At 40.9% G+C, this 19,358-nt stretch overlaps 1 protein-coding gene across 1 annotated transcript in view; it reads right to left on the bottom strand.

Annotated features, from left to right (window-relative positions):
* Positions 1 to 19,358, bottom strand: part of RAPGEF4 (Rap guanine nucleotide exchange factor 4) — a 319,624-nt gene that overhangs the window by 84,926 nt on the left and 215,340 nt on the right. The window contains 2 exon segments of the mRNA XM_082841163.1: positions 669 to 775; positions 1,087 to 1,140. Of these exon segments, the coding sequence (XP_082697289.1) occupies positions 669 to 775; positions 1,087 to 1,140 (161 nt within the window).

Genomic DNA, 19,358 nt, shown 5'->3' with positions numbered 1-19,358 from the left:
TCCTACATTAGAAAGTAAATTATGTAAAGGGCATTTTATATTTCTTTCACTCCTGTATCCTTAGGGTTTGGAACACAATAATGCCTGGTGCCCCGGAGGTGCTTAATAAATGTGTGGAATGAATGAACGACAGAATGAATGAATGAAACGTGCAAATAAACCAACCTTGGTTTAAATCCTGGCACTGCCATTCACTAGATTTGTGACTTGGTCAAGGAAAACTATTTAATCTCTTCTGAGCCTCAGTTTTATCATCTGAAAAATGGCCACACACCTACCTCGCAGGTTGTGATGAGGATGAAATGAGATAATATATATATATAAAGTGGCCTGGTACAGGGCTTCAAGTACAAATGAACACTTAGTAAATGTTAGTTGAATCTCATCTAAATCTAGTAGTGTTTCCTAAAATACACTTCAGCAAACAGAATTACAGAAGTTTTCTATGTTCATCACAGTTAAAGCAATGTCTAAGCAAATTAGTTTAGGAGTAACTCCTGGGAATACGAGGGCTAATTAGACTTAAGTGGGGATCCAAGACAAGCTTAACTTCCAGAACCTGGAGGGTCATAAAACATGCTGCCCATGGATGGAAAACAGGGAAACACAAGTTTGTTCTAACTTCACTAATCTGAGGGGGCCATAGCCTTTAGAATTATTGCACATACCTGTATGTCTTTAGGTGGTATTTTCTATCTCTTATCATGTGAGGTGCTCGAGAGAGAATGGCATTTCGTAATATTTTTCCAGCCCTGAGGATCTTCTCTGAAGGAACCTGAATTTTAATCAGATGGGAGGAGGGGAAGAGAAAAGAGAGTTTATAGATGGAAAACAAACCAGATGCATCACTAAATCACTTTCCAATCTGACTTTTACTTGAAAAATACAATCCGCTTGTACATTTGCATTGTTCACTCGTGTGACATGTCACTGTTTTACACTGAGAACTGAGACACACCGATATATACTGTTTCTAGAAACTGTATCCACAGTTTCTTGATGTGATGCTCTGACATATGGACCACTTCCAGTAGTTACTTAAGAAGCTAGCTCTGCTGGCTCATCAACCCACCTACATCCCATTACCTTGGTAATGGTGTTAGCAGGACGAAGAGGAACGTGAGGTTCAATGAGAGGTGTCTGAAAAATAAAATGTTAAAGCAAAAGAAAATTAAACAAAAAGCTCACTGAAGAAAATTATGGGTCAGGGAATAACAAGAAACATCCATTTTTATAAAACTCAAAATAGGATTAAAAAAGCAAGAGAGAAAATCTGCCTAAAGAACTTGAATGCACGGGCATTCAAAGGGCAAAATTAAGACCATTCGATTTGCCAAAATTTAAACGTAAATTATTAAAAATGAAAACAACCAAACAGATAGGAATGATTAGATGTTTGCAGGCTTAATGAGAAGGGAATCAATACCTACCCACAGCATAACAAACATCAGGGCAGAGGACAAAACAAAAGATAAACATGAATACAGATTAAAATGACCTATCTCAGGGGATAGGGATAAAGGACCGATTTAGAATGGAAATGAGCGACTTCCTCCTCTCTCATGTAGTTAAGATTCTCTTCCTGCAATTTGTATTGTTAGAAAGTTTTAATTTTTTTTTTTTTTTTTTTTTTTTTTTTTGCGGTACGCGGGCCTCTCACTGTTGCGGCCTCTCCCGTTGCGGAGCACAGGCTCCGGACGCGCAGGCTCAGCCGCCATGGCTCAGGGGCCCAGCCGCTCCGCGGCATGTGGGATCTTCTCGGACCGGGGCACGAACCCGTGTCCCCTGCATCGGCAGGCGGACTCTCAACCACTGCGCCACCAGAGCCCAAAGTTTTAATTTTTAAATGATGCTTCTTTGTGGTTTTACATACTCAAGTTCCTGGAACGCACCGGGGCAGCTAGTGTACCATCTCTTTCATCTGCAAAGTGGTATACAAAGTTTTCAGGATTCTGCGACTATCAGAACAGCTCTAGGATCTAGATAAAGCCCCTAGCGCTATCCACATTCTTCAGATGAAGGTGCTGAATTGGAATCTCAGGGAAATGACTTGCTACACAGCTACACAGCTGACTCCCCTAGTCCTACTGAAACCCCTTCACTCTATTTTTCTGAAATATCTGGTAATGGCAAAGATACATTCTGTCAAAGGTGGTGATAGAACCATCAACACAACGCTGTTTATGCCACTTCCAGAAGGTAAGTAGTACATGTACCTGTTAGATTGCGGTGGGCAGAATAATGGCCCCCAAAGATGTCCATGTCCTTATCCCCAGAACCTATGAATATGTTAGATTACATGGTAAAAGGGACTCTGCAGATGTGATTTAGTTAAGGATCAAAATAAGCAGATTATTCTGATGTTTCTAGGTGGCTCCAATGTAACTGTAATTGTAGGGTCCTTAAAAGACGGAAGAGGGAGGCAGAAGAGTTGGAACCAGAGCGCTAACAGTGGGAGTAGGACTCAGCCTGATTTTGCTGGCTTTGATGGTGGAGGAAGCCAAGAAGCAAGGAGTGAGGGCAGCCTCTGGAAGATGGAAAAGGCGGAACAATATATGATTTCCCCCTGGAGCCTTCAGAAGGAACGGGCCTGCTGATACCTTGATTATAGCCCAGTGAGACCAACTTCAGACTTCTAAACTACAGCACTGTAAGGTTATTCATTTGTGTTTCTTTAAGCTTGTGGCTTACACAATTGGTTACAGCAGTCACAGAAAACTAACACAGAGATTACTATACTTTATACTAAAAACCCATCCTTTTTGCAAATAGAAGCCATTGCATTGAAAATAAATTGGTAGGTTTTTCCTTTGTCTTAATATATAATCAATAGGGAAAATGAAAAGTCAATATTAATTTTAAATACTTTAGGTACCTAAATATGAATATACATGTATAAACATATGCCTTCTTTTTTTTTTTTTTTTTTTTTTTTTTTTTGCAGTACGTGGGCCTCTCACTGCTGTGGCCTCTCCCGCCGTGGAGCACAGGCTCCGGACGCGCAGGCTCAGCGGCCATGGCTCATGGGCCCAGCCGCTCCGCGGCATGTGGGATCTTCCCGGACCGGGGCACCAACCCGTGTCCCCTGCATCGGCAGGCGGACTCTCAACCACCGCGCCACCAGGGAAGCCCTATGCCTTCCTTTTTATTAACCATAAGTTTCAGATGGGTTGCTGCTCTTAACATTATAATAGAATTAAGGAAAAAAGGGAAAAGAATCCTAAGTTTTAAGAACAGCATAGATGAGACACAGATGAATTTAGAATGAAATCGCACTGAACTTAAACATTGTCATCACCTTGCTGGCATCTAGACCTTTTCTTCCTCTCGAAATCACTAGAGCACAAATGTCAAGCAATATTATAATATTTGAGCAGCATTCTGTTTACAACTAGCATAGACCAAGGAATGTCAATCTGGTCAAATTCAATAGCAGCTTTAAACAGAGACCGACTTTGTCCTGAAGTAGCCCACGCTCTCTTATGGCAGACCTTTCATGGGAAAGGGACCATGAGCTCACAGACTCCCTGTACCACCTCCTCAAAAAAGACAGAGAGAATTCCGTGATGCCAAATCACCTGGAATCATGTTCAAAAGGGGGGAGGCCAGCATGCACCGGGGCGCTGGAAATGTGTGCAGTCAAAACAGTTGATTATTTCCAGGTTGTGAGTTCCCAGTACTCATGCACCTTGTCTCTTTACGTTACGCAGGTTGGTTTATAAGTCTAGGACTGTGCCTGGTTATGCATCCAAATTGTAGAAGCCTCTGGCTATTCTTGAAAATAACAGCAGAAACCCATTTCTTCTTCCTGTCTTAGAAGAAGGAAGTGTAGGTATTTGTGGTCTAGAGTAGATGAATGTAGGATAAGCTTCTGAGGTAACCTTTTCTTTCCTATGGAAGAAAACACATCTGTTTCCCTTTGCAGTAGTCTTTGAGAGGCTGGCTGAGCCAGAGGTCAAGAAGATGCCCGTGCTTGAGGATAACTGATGAATGTTTATTCTTTGGTAGGCGCGATGAAACATTATTTGAAGATTGCATCTGTTTATTTGTTTCTACAAAAATGACTGTATGTAAGCAAAATGCTAACAAGTGGTCCCTAGGTAGTCAATTTGGTTGGACAGTTCCCTTTTTGCTTCCTTGGAGCCCTGAAAGGAAACTATTACCAAAGCAGGGGAAGCATCAGACTTCAACCAGTTCCTTTGATTTGCAACTTCTAAAGGAGCAAAAACGTACACAGGTTGCCTTTTAGCGAGATAATCCCAGGACCAAGAGGCTGTTTAATCTGTTGAAAGGCAGCATTCTCAGAACCTTCCCTGGCTCAGAGATTTTAGGTTTGGAGGCAACATAATGAATAGATGCTTTGAGAGGGGGACAGTCCCTTTATTTAAATAAAACCTCCAAGGAACACACACAGGGTGAAAGCAGGGAAAGTTTTACTTGGGGGGGGAGGGGAATAAACCCTTGTCTTTGAAAGGGACTCCATCCCGTATTCAGTTAGGCAAGCTTCTATGATGTAAGAGCTACGTTGGTGCCTAGCAGCCATGCGCTGTGAGGCAGAGGGCTGTGACAGGTAGGCCGGGTCCCTGGGACACAAAGTCACTGCCAATGCCTGTTCAGGGGCCCCTTCCATAGGGAGTATGACTTTATTGCTTTTGTATCTGCTTATTTATTTCCTTTTTGGTTTCCCTTGGCTTTCAAGTAAAGTTTTTATCTTTGAGAATTTCACTTTAGCTGAGCTTTAGTGAAATGAGGAGAGGAATTTCATTTTATAAATTTCATTCCCTCAATAGGAGAGGGAAAGAAGCAGGATGGGGTGATTAGTGAGAATCCAAACAAGAAAATCAGCCCTAAAAGCAAGACCAAGGATTTCCTGTGTCAGGCCTTTTACATGTGTTGCCTTATTTTATTATTACCCTCAAATTTTATTGAGAAAACTAAGGCCAGCAACACACAGGGACTTGAGCTCACACAGCTAATGGCTGGAAGAGCTGGGAAGTGAATCCAGGTCAGTCTTATTCCAGTGTCTACGCTGCAGGAACAGTGACCCATCGCACCTGCTCTCTTCTCCTACAGATATCATGGCTCACACTGTGGAAGAGTTAACAATCCATTTAATTAAAGTTCATTGAGAAAAATGCATCTAAGCCCTTCTCAGTTACCAGGTACCAGAGTTGATCTTATGCGTTTCCAGCAATAAATGTTCATGACATCCTACGGAGATGACACGTTAGCACCATGCATCATGCTTGGTCTGAATTCACTTTTTAAAAAGCAACTTTCTGGGGCTTCCCTGGTGGCGCAGTGGTTGGGAGTCCGCCTGCCGACGCAGGGGATGTGGGTTCGTGCCCTGGTCCGGGAAGATCCCACATGCCGCGGGGCGGCTGGGCCCGTGAGCCATGGCCGCTGAGCCTGCGCATCTGGAGCCTGTGCTCTGCAACGGGAGAGGCCACAACAGTGAGAGGCCCGCATACCGCAAAAAAAAAAAAAAAAAAAAAAAAAGCAACTTTGTGGCAATAAAACATTTGGCATTGAGGGACTGCCCTTCCAGGGCTGGGACAAATATACCAGAAAGGTAGGTAGAAGTTGAAGTCCGAGCGGGAAAATGGAAAGCACTCAGTATTTCCCATGGAGGGAATTTAATGCTGGAAACTAGCTTTACAGGTGGTGCAAGAGCTGAGAAGCCAAAGAGGTGATGAGGAGGTAACCTGGATTCTAGCCAAGCAGGAAGCCCTCAGGTGGGGGGACAGAGGAAGGAGCAGGCATTGCCAGAGCCGGAGCCAGGTGTCCTGGTGGGAGCTGGAACCCCGGAGGGCCTCCTGGTCCTAGAGGTCCAGCCGCTGCTGGAGATGCTGCCACCCTCCCACCGCTGAGGGGAGCTGGAGACCCTTCCGCATCCCATCCCTCTCCAGCCATAAACCAGAGAATAAGGGAAAGAATTGCATTTTATAAATGATTAAACAGAAGAGGGAAAGAAGGAGCTTGGTGACTGATATTGGTGAGAAGATGGATCAAAGCAAGAAAACCAACCCTAAAGGCAAAACCAAGGCCCTGCGGAGGTCGGCTTCCTTGTGATGCACAGCAGAGCACAGGGAGGGCAAAATACTGCTCAGAGGACAAACAGCCCAGGACCCTCCACAGAGGGTGGTTGCTGTGACCACAGAGTGGGCACAGGGCTGTTCCATGTTCAACCCCAGCCCTCTCAGCCTCTCCTATTCCGTATCTCCCCAGCCACACTTCCTGGTGGGCTACAGGTAAGGAAGGTGGACAGTGCGTAGCATAGAGTGGGCCTTCATTAATGCTTCCTGGGCTTGGTTCCTAGGGCTGCCCTATGTCTTGATCTATAGCCAGAAAACGCACATCACAAATGAGTCCTAGAAGAAACAGACCCCCTCTCTGATTACACGTCATACCTTTCAACACACCAACCATGCGTTGAGGACAAAAATTCTTCCTCCCTACCTGGGCATGAAAGAATCCGAATTGGGCTGTGAAGATGTGATCCTAAAAAGCTAGGCAGAGAGGACAGATAAAGGCAGAGGTATTCCGCTTTCTCTGCTTTTCTTGGCTTTCTCCCCTGAAGACTTCCCTCAGGAGTGACCGTAATTGGTTCTTGTTTGCTTCTGAAGACGGGATGCATTCTACTGCTTTTTATTATGCTTATATTACTACTGAAAAGGAGAAACAGTAAGGGAAAATATTCCTTTTGGCACCAGAGCCAATTCAGAAATACTAATCAGGTGATGAAGCATATGAGTTTAGTCTCTATTACAACACGCACAGTAGCTCCCCAGTAGATCATTATGAGGTATAAGGCGCTGTAATAGGCCTCGTGAAAAACCATATTCAGGCCCTTTTGAAAGCGGGTAATTCTTTTCACTTAAGTATTTGCTCATGGAAGCCTTTTGCAAAGGCACAGCAGTTTAAGCCAAGAGACAAGAATGACAAGGTAGATGGGGACACAAAACTCACGGCAGAACTCTGGCAACCCAGCGTAGTAAAACGTCATCTAAGCCCACATCCAATTCAAGTATATAAGGAAGGTGTACTACGTGCAGAGCAATGTGCTTGGCTGAAGTACAGACTCTGCTAAAGAACCTGGTCCAACTGAGCTCGTGGCCTTTGGGGACGGAGAGCGTCCATGGAGTAAACAGTCAGTGAGAATCTGAGTCAATGAATAAGTGCAACAACATTCTGGATTTCAAATCCCCCTTTTCTCAGTTCAGGTGAGAAAATCTTTAGGAAGTGGGAAGAATATGTACCGTGTTTAGTGAAAACGATACACTTACCTTCCCTTGTTTTGGCATTTTGGAATAATACAACTAAGGTCTTAGAAGTGTGTGTCTCATTCTTGTAATAATCAGCATCGGTATCATCATTCTTTGGTTGACCAAATGAAATTAAAAGACAGACCTAAATCAGACTCATACAGATTTCACCACTCTGAAATAACTATGTAAGTTTTCCCATTTGTTAACTCATGGCAAAATTCATCTATAGACCTCTTTGGCTTCCATCGATAGGCTTTTGAAAGTTTTTCCTAGTTTAAAATTGACGTGTAGATTTCCAGTTTCAGCTTCAATCTGGAAAAGCGGTCATTCCTGCTGTTACGAGAAAAAGCTGAACAGAGTGAAAAGAATGACTTCTTTCAGGTTCATCAAAGAACTGAGTATGTCCAGAAAACTGCCACCCCGACATCGGGCGAAACGGGGGAATCCAGTCACAGCGGACATTTGCCTAACCTGGACTGGAAGCCACAAACGGGTAGGAACGCTTAAATGGTGCTTAACTAATTAAACCAGGAGGCCGTTAGACTGAGGTGGCTCTAATGCCCGGTGGTCTGTGTAAGCAAACCCAAATCTAAGCCTGCAACTGCCTCAAGGTTCCGACACTGAAACCCAAGGACACCCAGTCACAGCCGGCTAGGCTTTACGCTGCTGCCAATCAATAGTTTCCTAATTTTGCCTTCACCTTTTCTCTATAAAATTACCTCCCTGAGCTCCCACGGGTGGGGTGCTCCTAAGCACTTCCGGTGTCGTGCTGCCAGGTTCGAATCGACTTTTGCTCAAACGAACTCTTAATATTTTTAATATGACTCAACAATGGTCATTTCGATGATGTGCTGGAGGCTGAACGTGGAGTAACCCGGGAGTGAGAAACTCCTGGGGGAGATAGTCTTAGGTGGGCACCCACACTTTTGTGGGCTTTACCCCTTGGAATTCCTCCAAATTCTCATGGTGAAGAGCCACAAATGATCTCCTTGTGGCTTTGGCAGGGGGAGGGGAAGAATGAGCATTATGATATAGACCCAGAGCATTCTCCGTAGCAAAGGCCTACTCTCCAGGGAAAAGACTTTACCAGAGTCTTATCCCACCTGGGGGAAGTGCATTTCTCTGACTCTAGTCTCCTCCGGCCTTCCTGCCTCACCTAAAGAAGGAAAAAGCAGCTAAGAAACAGCGGTGAAAGTCCCATGGCAGGGACACGGGCCCACTAAATGACTGAGATTTAATCACAAGACTATATTCACTTCCCTTCTGCCCTATGCCCCCCACAAATGCCAATATAAACATAGTGGATTACAGCTGAATGAGCTGTAGATTCAGCCTCTATCAAAGGAGGAGTTCTCAGGGAAGCCCAAACACAGCAGAGGAGACGAAAGCAAGGACATTGGAGGAATTTGAAACCTCTGGAATCTATAGCTACAGCAAATATTAAACACAGCCCAACTCCTAGCCAGATTAACATAAAACCTCACACTAAAGGCTTATTTATCTCAGTTCCTATTACCCAATACATCATGTCTGCTTTTCAACCAAAAATCACAAGGCATGCTAGAAGGCAAGGAAAACAGAGTCTGAAGAGACAAAGTAAGCATCAGAGCCAGACTTAGACATAACAAATTTTGGAATTATCAAACAAGAAATTCAAATTAACTGTGATTAACACATTAACTATAGAGTAGCATTCCATTAATAATACTAAGAAAAATGTAGACAATATGCAAAAATATATTGTGTAACAAAAGCAGAGAAACTAAGAAAGAAATGTCTTCCTTTCTTCTCCTTCCTCCATAGACCAGCAAGAGAGAAGGAAGAGCAGAGAGGGAATGGGAATGGGAGAAGGCACAACACAGCCCTCTAACAAGTGCTGGAACCACCAGCCTCAGTCTCTTCAGAGACTCAACTCCACCAAAAGCTAGACGTTTAAAAAATGGATCTAGCCAGTTATTTTGTGGATATTAACAAACGTATTCTAAAGTTTATATAGAGAGGCAGAAGACCCAGAATAACCAACACAATTTTGAAGGAGAAGAATAAAGCTGGAGAGCTGATGCTACTCCACTTTATGACTTACTATCAATATAAAGCTTCATGTAACCAAGACAGCGTAGTATTGACAGAAGAAGAGACAAATAGATCAACAGAACAGAACAGAGAGCCCAGAAATACACCCACATAAATATAGTCAACTGATCTTTGACAAAGGAGCAAAGAAAAACAATGGAGCAAAGACAGTCTTTTCAACAATGGTACTGGGACAACTGATGTCCACATGCAAAAAAATGAATCTAGACACAGACATTATATTCTTCACAGAAATTCACTCAAAATGGATCACAGGCTTAAACATAAAATGCAAAGCTATAAAACTCCTGGAAGATAAGATAGGAGAATACCTACATGACCTTGGGTATGGCAATGACCTTTTTTTTTTTTTTTTTTGAGGTTGCGTCAGCCAATCTAGAGTGTTTGATCTACTGATTATTTTCTATATACCAGACAGATCATCCAAGGATCCTACAATGTAGGAAAGTGAGACTCAGAGTAAGTGAACGTCCAAAGCCTCAGTGCTGTGAAGAGGGGAGATAGGATTGAAGCCCAAGACTGCCTGGTCTCAGAGCTCATATCTTCCCACCGTGCCCTGGGGACTCTAGGTTACCACTTTATTATGCAAGGACATAACTCAGGAACAGCCAGGTGGAAGAGATGCATAGGGCAAGCTATGTGGGAAGTGGTGAGGAGCTTCTATACCCTCTGCAGGTGTACCACTGTCCTGGAATCTCTGTGTGTTCACTAACCTGGAAGCTTGGTGATGACTTTTTTAGATACAACACCAAAGGCACACAATCCATGAAGTAAATAACTGATAAACGGAACTTTCATTAAAATAAAAATCTTCTGCACTGTGAAAGACAACGTCAAGAGAGTGAGAAAACAAGCCACGGACTGGGAGAAACAATTTGCAAAAGACACAGCTAATAAAAGACTGTCATCCAAATTATATGAAGAACTCTCAAAACTGAACAAGAAAACAAAAACCCTGTTTAAAAAAGTGGGCCACAGGCCTTAACACACACCTCACGAAAGAGGATCCAGAGAGGGCAAATAAGCATATGAAAAGATGTTCCATGCCCTCCACATCATATGTTACCAGGGAAATGTAAATTGAAACAACGAGACACCACTACCCACAGATATGAATGGCCAAAATCCCGAATGCTGACAACCCCAAATGCTGACAGGTACGTGGAGCAACAGGAACTCTCATTCACTGCTGGTGGGAAATCAAAATGGTGCAGCCTCTTAGGAAGACAGCTTGGCAGTTCCTTACAAAACTAAACATGCTCTCATCACATCTGATTTAGCTATCGTACTCTTTGGTATTCACCCAAATCAGCTGAAAGCTTATGTGTACACAAGACCCTGCACACGGATATTTATAGCATAACTGTCAAAACCTGGAAGCAACCAAGATGTCCTTCAATAGGTGAATGGATCAATAAACTGTGGCACGTCTTTATTCAGCACAAAAGGAAGCGGGTTATCAAGCCATGAAAGGACATGGAGGAACTTTAAATGCATGTTACTAAGTGAAAGAGGTCAATCTGAAAAGGCTACCTACTGTATGATTCCAACTATATGACATTTTTGAAAAGGCAAAACTGTGGAAACAATAAAAAGATCAGTAGTCGGCAGGGGTTGGGGGGCAGGGATGAACAGGCAGAGCACAGGGGATTTTTAGAGCAGTGAAAATACTCTGTATGATACCATAATGATGAATATATGTCATTATATATTCATCCAAACCCATGGAATGTATAACACCAAGAGTGAACCATAATGTGAGCTATGGACTTCGGGTGATTATGATGTGTCAGTGTAGGTTCATCAGTTGTAACAAATGTATCCTCTGGTGGGAAATGTTGAAAACGGGGGAGGATATGCATGTGTATGGGCAGAGTGTATATGGAAATCTCTGTGCCTTCCCCTCAATTTTGCTGTGAACCTTGAACTGCTCTAAAAAATAAAGTCTTCCTTAAAAAATGGACATGACTACCCTTAGTAACTGAAATAATATTTTTTAGGGCCCAAAGTGACAAAAAATTTATGGACTAAGACTGAGTGTTGTTACGGTTGCTAAGTACCAGTGGGAAAGAAAGTGTTCAACTCAACACAGTTAAGAGTGGTTACCAGGGAGAGATTATTTCATGTGTATATTTCACTGAGTTGAGACTCCTTAATCCACTCAAATAAATATATATGTTCATGGTATTTTTTTTTTTTTATGTTCATGTTTTTTTAAATTGTGGGAACCAAAGTCCATAGTTTAGTCTTGGGGGAGTCTGACTATCTAGCCAGGCTTATAGAGCAGAACAAACTTACGTGTACTAAAGGCTGCTTGGTGAGTCCATAAAACTGGAACAAAGAAGTCCCTACAAGAAAAGTGCTGCCCAGATGCTTCTGCTGACTGGTCTGGGAGTACTGTTCTCTAGCAGGCACTAGCAAATGGTTCAAGTTCCTCCCAGCATCTCCTAACACAATGCTGCAAGATGGCATGTTTTTAGAATGGTTCAAGCCCTCATCAATAGAGATTGTTTCTGATTTCTTCTAGTGGTGGGAGAGAGCCTCAGTTCGATACTAATCTTTCTTGTAATATACAGGATATTCTGAGTGTTCACTTTCTAAGAGGTGTGTCTACATGTCCATTAGATATGCCTAAGCCAGGTATTTGCTGGCAAAAAGCAAAACGCTAACTTTCTGGAGAGGCACCCATTCTTAACAGCTGGAATATTCTCTTTGAGGTCTTACACAGAGTGGTTCACGGTTTCCTTATGGACTGGCCTGATCAGGTCCAGATTTTCTTTTAATGGTAATACCAACATATTATTATTAAATTTTCATTTCAGTAATAGGAGCTAAGAGATGCAAAACAAGTAAACCATAATATTCCACAAAGATCACTGTCCACTGTGGCATATCTACCCTCACGACTATAATTTTCATGGAAATATCAACTCTGTGATAAATCATTAAAGCTCCTTTCCCTCCTCTGTTTACAAATCTAAGCCTTCGTCTCATCACTCGCCTTTTCTTCCACTACAAGAAATTCTGTCAACAAAGTCCAGAATTATACAAACAGCTCATACAACACAACAACAACAACAAAAACCAAACAACCCAATCGAAAAATGTGAAGAAGACCTTAATAGACATTTCTCCAAAGAAGGCATTCAGATGGCCAGTGGGCGCGTGAAAAGATGCTCAACATCCCTAATAATTAGAGAAATAATAATTCTCAAATTATTAATTCACAAATCAAAACTACAATGAGATACTACCTCACACAGGTCCGAACTGTCATCCTCAAAAAGTTTACAAATAACAAATGCTGAAGAGGGTGTGGAGAAAAGGGAGCCCACCTACACTGTTGGTGGGAATGTAAGTTGGTACAGCCACTATGGAAAACAGTATGAAGGTTCCTCAGAAAACTAAAAATAGAATTACCATATGATCCAGCAATCCCACTCCTGGGCATATACCTGACAAAACTGTAATTCAAAAAGATACACATGCACCCCTATGTTCACAGAAGCGCTATTCACAATAGCCAAAACATGGAAACAACCTAAATGCCCATCGACAGATGAATGGATAAAGAAGATGTGGGGTATATATATGGGTGTGTGTGTGTGTGTGTGTGTGTATATATATATATGTATATATATACATATATACATATATATATATACAGACACACACATATACAATGGAATACTACTCAGCCATAAAAAGAACAAAATAATGTCATTTGCAGCAACATGCATTCAACTAGAGATTATCATACTAAGTCAGAAAGAGAAAGACAAATACCTTATAATTTATATGTGGAATCTAAAATATGGCACAAATGAACCTATCTACAAAACAGAAACAGATTCACAGACATAGAGCACAGACTTGTGGTTGCCAAGGGGGAGGGGGAGAGGGATGGACTGGGAATTTGGGGTTGGTTGATGCAAATTACTTCATTTAGAACGGATAAACAAGGTCCTACTGTATAGCACAGGGAAGTATATCCAATCTCCTGGGATAAACCATAATGGAAAAGAATATTAAAAAAAGAATGTGTATGTGTATGAAACAGAGTCACTTTGCTGTACAGCAGAGATTGGCACAGCATTGTAAATCAACCCTACTTCAATAAAAAAAACAAAGGCCAGAATTAAGCACTGCCTTTCTTCCTATTCCAAATTTGGGAATAGTGTGTTGAGCACTTTTGGGAAACAAAGTGAATATAAGATTCAGGGGCATGGTTCAATTCTTGAAACTTTTGTGAATTGGTGCTTATTAACATACGAGCTAACAAAAGACCACCACATTTCCTTTTACAATCTCAAATTTAAATCTGGGCATGGTGGATTCTGGAAGTTAACATTTATTTATAATGTAATTCTTTAAAATAGAATGAATATAGAAAAGCTATGGTTGAAGCTCTACTTCCCTGGAAGCCAGGGAATAGGGCTCCTGTTGGGTTGATTCCAAAGGTAGATAAATGGTTAACATAACGTGTTTCAGGAAAAGCTCTTGTACTGAAGATGCTAAATTAATCGGCATATACAAGCCAGTATAAATACATATTCTTGTATATTGGCATTACAAGCTAATATAAATACATATTCTGTCCCCTACTCCTCTCCCACACAAATGGTATGTACACTGGCCTGACCTTGCTTTTCTCACTTAATGTCTCTGGAGATCTTTTCATATCAGAACCTAAAAAGCTACTTCATCCTTTTTTTTTACTACTTCATCTTTTTGTTGTTCCTACATGCACTTTTGGGTAGCTGCATGGTATGCTATTATGTGGATATGCTATACTTTGCTTAACGATCATTTATTGATAGATATGTAGTATTGTTAACCTGAGGCTACTGTATGCATACTGAAGGATAAAGCAAATGAGAAATTATGGGATATCCTATTTCTATCATCTCTGTGTCCTTGGAAACCCAGGATTCCCACTGTGGAAGAAGAAAGACATATATGTAAAGCTTTGAAATAATGACCAAACCAGTAGCAATGAACATCTTGAGTTTTGAAATCAAGTCTTCTTGGGAGAAATGGCTGATTCCAGGGACAAGAAATGTAGACGATGACCCTGGAATATCTTGTTACGAAAGCCAGGAAGGAAGCTATCAAAAACTACAAGGGTCACATCAAAAAGGACTCAGAGCTACCTTGGGTGCACAGAATCATAGATATTTTAGGACTAAAAGGGGCCAGAGAAATAATCTCATCATTAATCCACCTACTAAGCACTGCCTATCTGCCCAACACTGCACTAATTTTGCAGAGGAAAGAAAAGACACGGTGATATTATCTATGATTTCTATAACTGTGCAGTCAAATATGTTAGCCAGTAGCCACATGTAGCCATTTACATTTAAATTAATTAAAATGTAAACAATTTTGCTTCTCAGTCTCATTAGCTGTGCTTCAAGTGCTCAACAGCCATATGTGCCTTGTCCCAGCCACGGTCATCTCCTGTCGAGGATCATGATAGTGTCCTGAGAAGTCTACAGGCTTCCATCCCTACCATTCTCAACTCCATATCCAACATGACCCTAAATCTGATGTGGGTCAGACATTACTCTGCCTAAACCCCTCCAACAGCTTCTCCTCCCACTCAGAGTGAAAGCCAAACGCCATACAATATACAGTCTATCTATCTGGCTCCTTGATCACCTCTCTGATCTTACGCCACTTTCTCTTCCCCTGCTCAGTCGGCTCCCCACTCTTCTCCTGCACGCTCTTGCCAGCGCCCCCATGGCTCACACTCTCACCTCCTCCAGGTCTGTACTCCAACACACCTTCTTAGGGAGGCCTGCTCTGCCCATCCGAGAGTATACTGTATCCCTGACCCAAATCTGGCATTCTTTATCCCTCTTCCTCTAGCGCTTCTCATACTTGACATTTTATATATTTGTTTCTTACCTGTTTTCTCCACTGAAATGTTAGCTCTCTGAAGGCAAGAGCTCGGTTTTGCTTTCTTTTCTATCCCTCAGCTCTTGACATGCAGCAGCTACTCAAGTATCTATTGAATGAGTGGAGGAATTTCTTCATGGGTTCATTCATTATAGCAGACTTCATCAGTGGGTGAGTGAAGGGAAAACTCTCTGTGAAGAGTTGGTGAGGGATGTTGAAAAGGAGATGACTGGTGGTTTCCACTGCCATGAAGAAATGGGTTCAATGGCTTGCAACCGAGAGGACTATTAAGTATTAATAATGCCTCTCTTCCCGCCTTTTTAAAAAAATGTGTTTGATAAACTGAGGAATGAGTACTTCTCAAATTTTAATAACTGTATGAATGACATGAGGATTTCATTAAAATGCAGATTTTTATTCCATTGGTCTGGGGTGTGACTTGAGATTCTCCATTCCTGCCTAGTAATGCTGATGCTGCTGGTCTGTGAACCACACTTTGAGCATCAAGGAATTAGATGACTAATCTAATTAGCACCCTTTGGGTCCATAACTTCATAACATGTGAGTGTTTCCTAAAAATTGAGTCCAGTTGATACAATCATAAGGTCATCACCCTAACAAGATTTATATTACACAAATAAACCCATACGTCTTCTGGTTAAAGGAATCATTTCCCAGATACTTATATTTTTATTTTCTGAATACTCAATCAAGTACCTCCCAGGAAAATTAAATGTTTATGATTTATTAAAGAAAATGAATTTGGCCTCTAGGAGTATTTGAATAAGATACTTAATATTCACAAATAACATACTTCAAAATTTCTGAATTATAAATAACTCATCTCAACCAAATTCATTATATAAATATGTAATAAGGTTCCCACGCATAGGTATAACACAACATAATCCTTACATTATCCTCTTCAGGGAATAAGGTGAAAAATAATCACATTCAATATTTATGAAATTAGTATTCGAAGGTGAAGGAGTGTTTACAATGAGAATCTAAATACCTATAGCATAAAGTATTTTCAGAATTTGCTGGGTATCTCGATCTGCATCCTTATTCTAGCTAGTGGAGGCAGAATAGGAATTTCTTCACAGATAATAAAAAACTCTCTGGAAGAGCCATAGAGACAGGGCGAGGGATGACTCAGCCACGGACAAGGGTCAAACCACACTGCAGGTTCCCTTGGCCAAGCCTCACGGCCTCTGCCGCGGCGCACCACTGATGATCACAAAGTACATGCGATGGATCCCAGAAACTCTGCCACTGCTCACCCCAAAACCCAGCCTCTCCCCTGCTACCCTCACCAAAAGAAATGGACTCTGCAAAGAGTGGCAGTTTGGGTCACATCCTTGAGCTTTAATTGTGGGATTGGACTTCGAAAAACCCCAAAGTTCGCATTCCTGCCCTACTGAGAAAAACCTGGGAGAAATGGCTCCCAACCTGGGTTGTTAAAATCTAAGTGCAGAGAACAGATTTACAAATGTAAACATGCATGTTTATATCATGTAATCAAGATTACAGCTATCTTACATATCCTGAAAGAAAGGCAAAGCTCCCATCTCTCAAAATTTGGAAGTATTTTCAAAAATAACTCTTACAAAGGCATTTGGTAGAGATTAATCCTCAAAATTGTGTAACATAATAACACACAATAACACAGTAACCTACAATATAATGAACTATCATGTTACATAATTCTAGTTTGAATAAAAACGTGTAAATATCAACTTATTCCACGGACATTTGAGAATGTCCTCTGCACTGTGCTAAGCTGATTCCTTAGAATTCAAACGGGATTATTCTGGCAAATGATGTTAAGTATGGGTGACAGTGCTAGGCTTGGGCTACAAAATGTTTAAAAATGAGACTGGCCCAATCACCCTCTGATACAATCTGAGAAGTTACAGAAATTACTTAAATCAGTCCACTACAGGTGATTTTTCTCATCCTTGGTGCTTTGAAGATTCATAATCAATGCCTTAGATGAAACAATTTAAAGAACCATTTAGGGAGATTAGTGATCATGTAAGGGTATTCCTGAATTTCTTGATTTTGAGAGATCTATGGACCGTGTTCCCTACAGACATCAATTGTGTCCTGAGTTGACCTTCGGGCCCCTCTGCATCTCCTGAATTTCCATTACTGCAAATATTTCACTGTGCCACAGTTATTTACATATCTGTTTCTCTGAGTACAAGACAAGCTCCTTTAAATCAAAAATTGTGTTCTTGTTATCTCAGAATCCCCATAGTGCTTTGTTCGTAGAGATTTTTGCATTAAATATTTATTTAATATGTGGAGAAATCTCTGAGGAGTTTTTACTTGGCCATCGTATGAAAAGAATGGAAAGAATCTTCCTCTTTTCATTTCTGAAATTTCAGTTTCGGTTGTCATGGTTAGATACAGAAAGGCTAAGTTTATCAGATGTTGTCAGACAATTTGTGGACTATTTTGCTTTTGTTTCTGCCTTCCTAGGAATAACACTTCTTTTCAGTTCATATCTGTAATATGTATTTTAAGAGTGGAAGGGAGAAACATTAAAGTTGACACCTTTGTAGTTCCTTTAGATCAAGGAAGTTCTTGAAAGCAGATTGCCCTACAGACATGAAACCATCCTTCTCTGTCATCTTGACTTCCTCTTATTTTTCTCTTGATAGACACAAGACCAGTTTTGAGTTTTCCCTGTTTTGTTAAGTACTTCTGAATGTTTTCTCGGCACTTTTAGAAAATTTCATACAAGTGATGGAACCTCCAAATGCACACACATACATCCAAAACTCTGCATATAATTTCAGGGGCTAACAGACTTCCAGAAGTCCACACACGGATCCTAAATGTATGAATGTGTTCCTAACACCCCCGAAATCCATTGCTAGACAAAGGCCCAAAAGAAATGTGTGCATACATTCACCAAGAGTCATACACTAAATGTTCAGAGCATAGCCATTCACAATAGCTCACCAACCACAGAACAGACAATATTCTGTGGTATATTCCCATAATGCAACGAGAAAAAACAATTTACAACTGCACACAATGATGTGGATAAAACTCACAAACATAATATTAAATGAAGGAAGCTAGATACAGAAGGTATTACCAGGTGATTTCATCTATCTAAAGTATAAAAACAGATTATCTTTAGTTAAAGGAGTGGCTAGAAGCAAACACGAGCTTCCTTCTGGGATGGTGGTGAGGTTCTGTTTCTTGACTTGAGGGGCGTTTACCTGGGGGTGTTTCTGAAAATGTATTGAACTAAATGACGTGCATTTTTTAACATGTATATGCTAACCTTCAATAAAAGGTTAGAAGAAAACACCTGTTTCAGAGTAAGAAATTAAAGGAAAAAAGAGAATGCATGTATGTTTGTATGCATGGAAAGCACCTGGCAAAAACGTTACCACCATCAACCTCCACAGAGGGTGGCCTTCAGGAGTAGGACACTTGGCTAGAGAGTGAGCCTCAACCACCTAGCATCTTTAGACATATTCATTCATTTAGTGATTCTGGAAGAGTTTGGGATACTGATTGCAAATGTCAAGTATCTACTAATTAAGACACCGTTAATGCCCTCAAAGGTAGGTAAATACATGAAAACTCAAAACAAAAAGTATTATAGTAAGTCAGACTATAATTAATGTTTTACAGCTCTTTGTTTTAAATACTAGCTATACCTGGCGAAGCACACCTTCTGGAAGATCACTGTAAGTATTAATAAAATATCAGTGTGCTTTATTTATTCATATATTCCATTGTAAACACCATATGATCTCCTTCTTCTCAGATATAACACTTAAGAAGCCCAAAAAGCTGACGGTTAAGAGAATGACAAGTGGTTATCTATAACCAAATATAGGGTTCTGAAGGTATAAGTTGATTCTGTCAAAAGTCTCAGAAATTTTCACAAATTCTTTTAGGTAATGCATAAAATTCAAAATAACAGACACACATTTAATGCTACATGTTGTGGAAACTCTACAATGGATTTTTTTCTGGTTACTTTTTTTAATTGAAGTATAGTTGATGTACAATATTATATAAGTTACAGCTGTACAATATAGTGATTCACAATTTTTAAAGGTT

Source organism: Leucopleurus acutus (assembly GCF_964270905.1).
Source record: "Leucopleurus acutus genome assembly, chromosome: 6".
Taxonomy (NCBI): Eukaryota; Metazoa; Chordata; class Mammalia; order Artiodactyla; family Delphinidae; genus Leucopleurus; species Leucopleurus acutus.
This window is presented reverse-complemented; position numbering and strand designations above follow the sequence as displayed.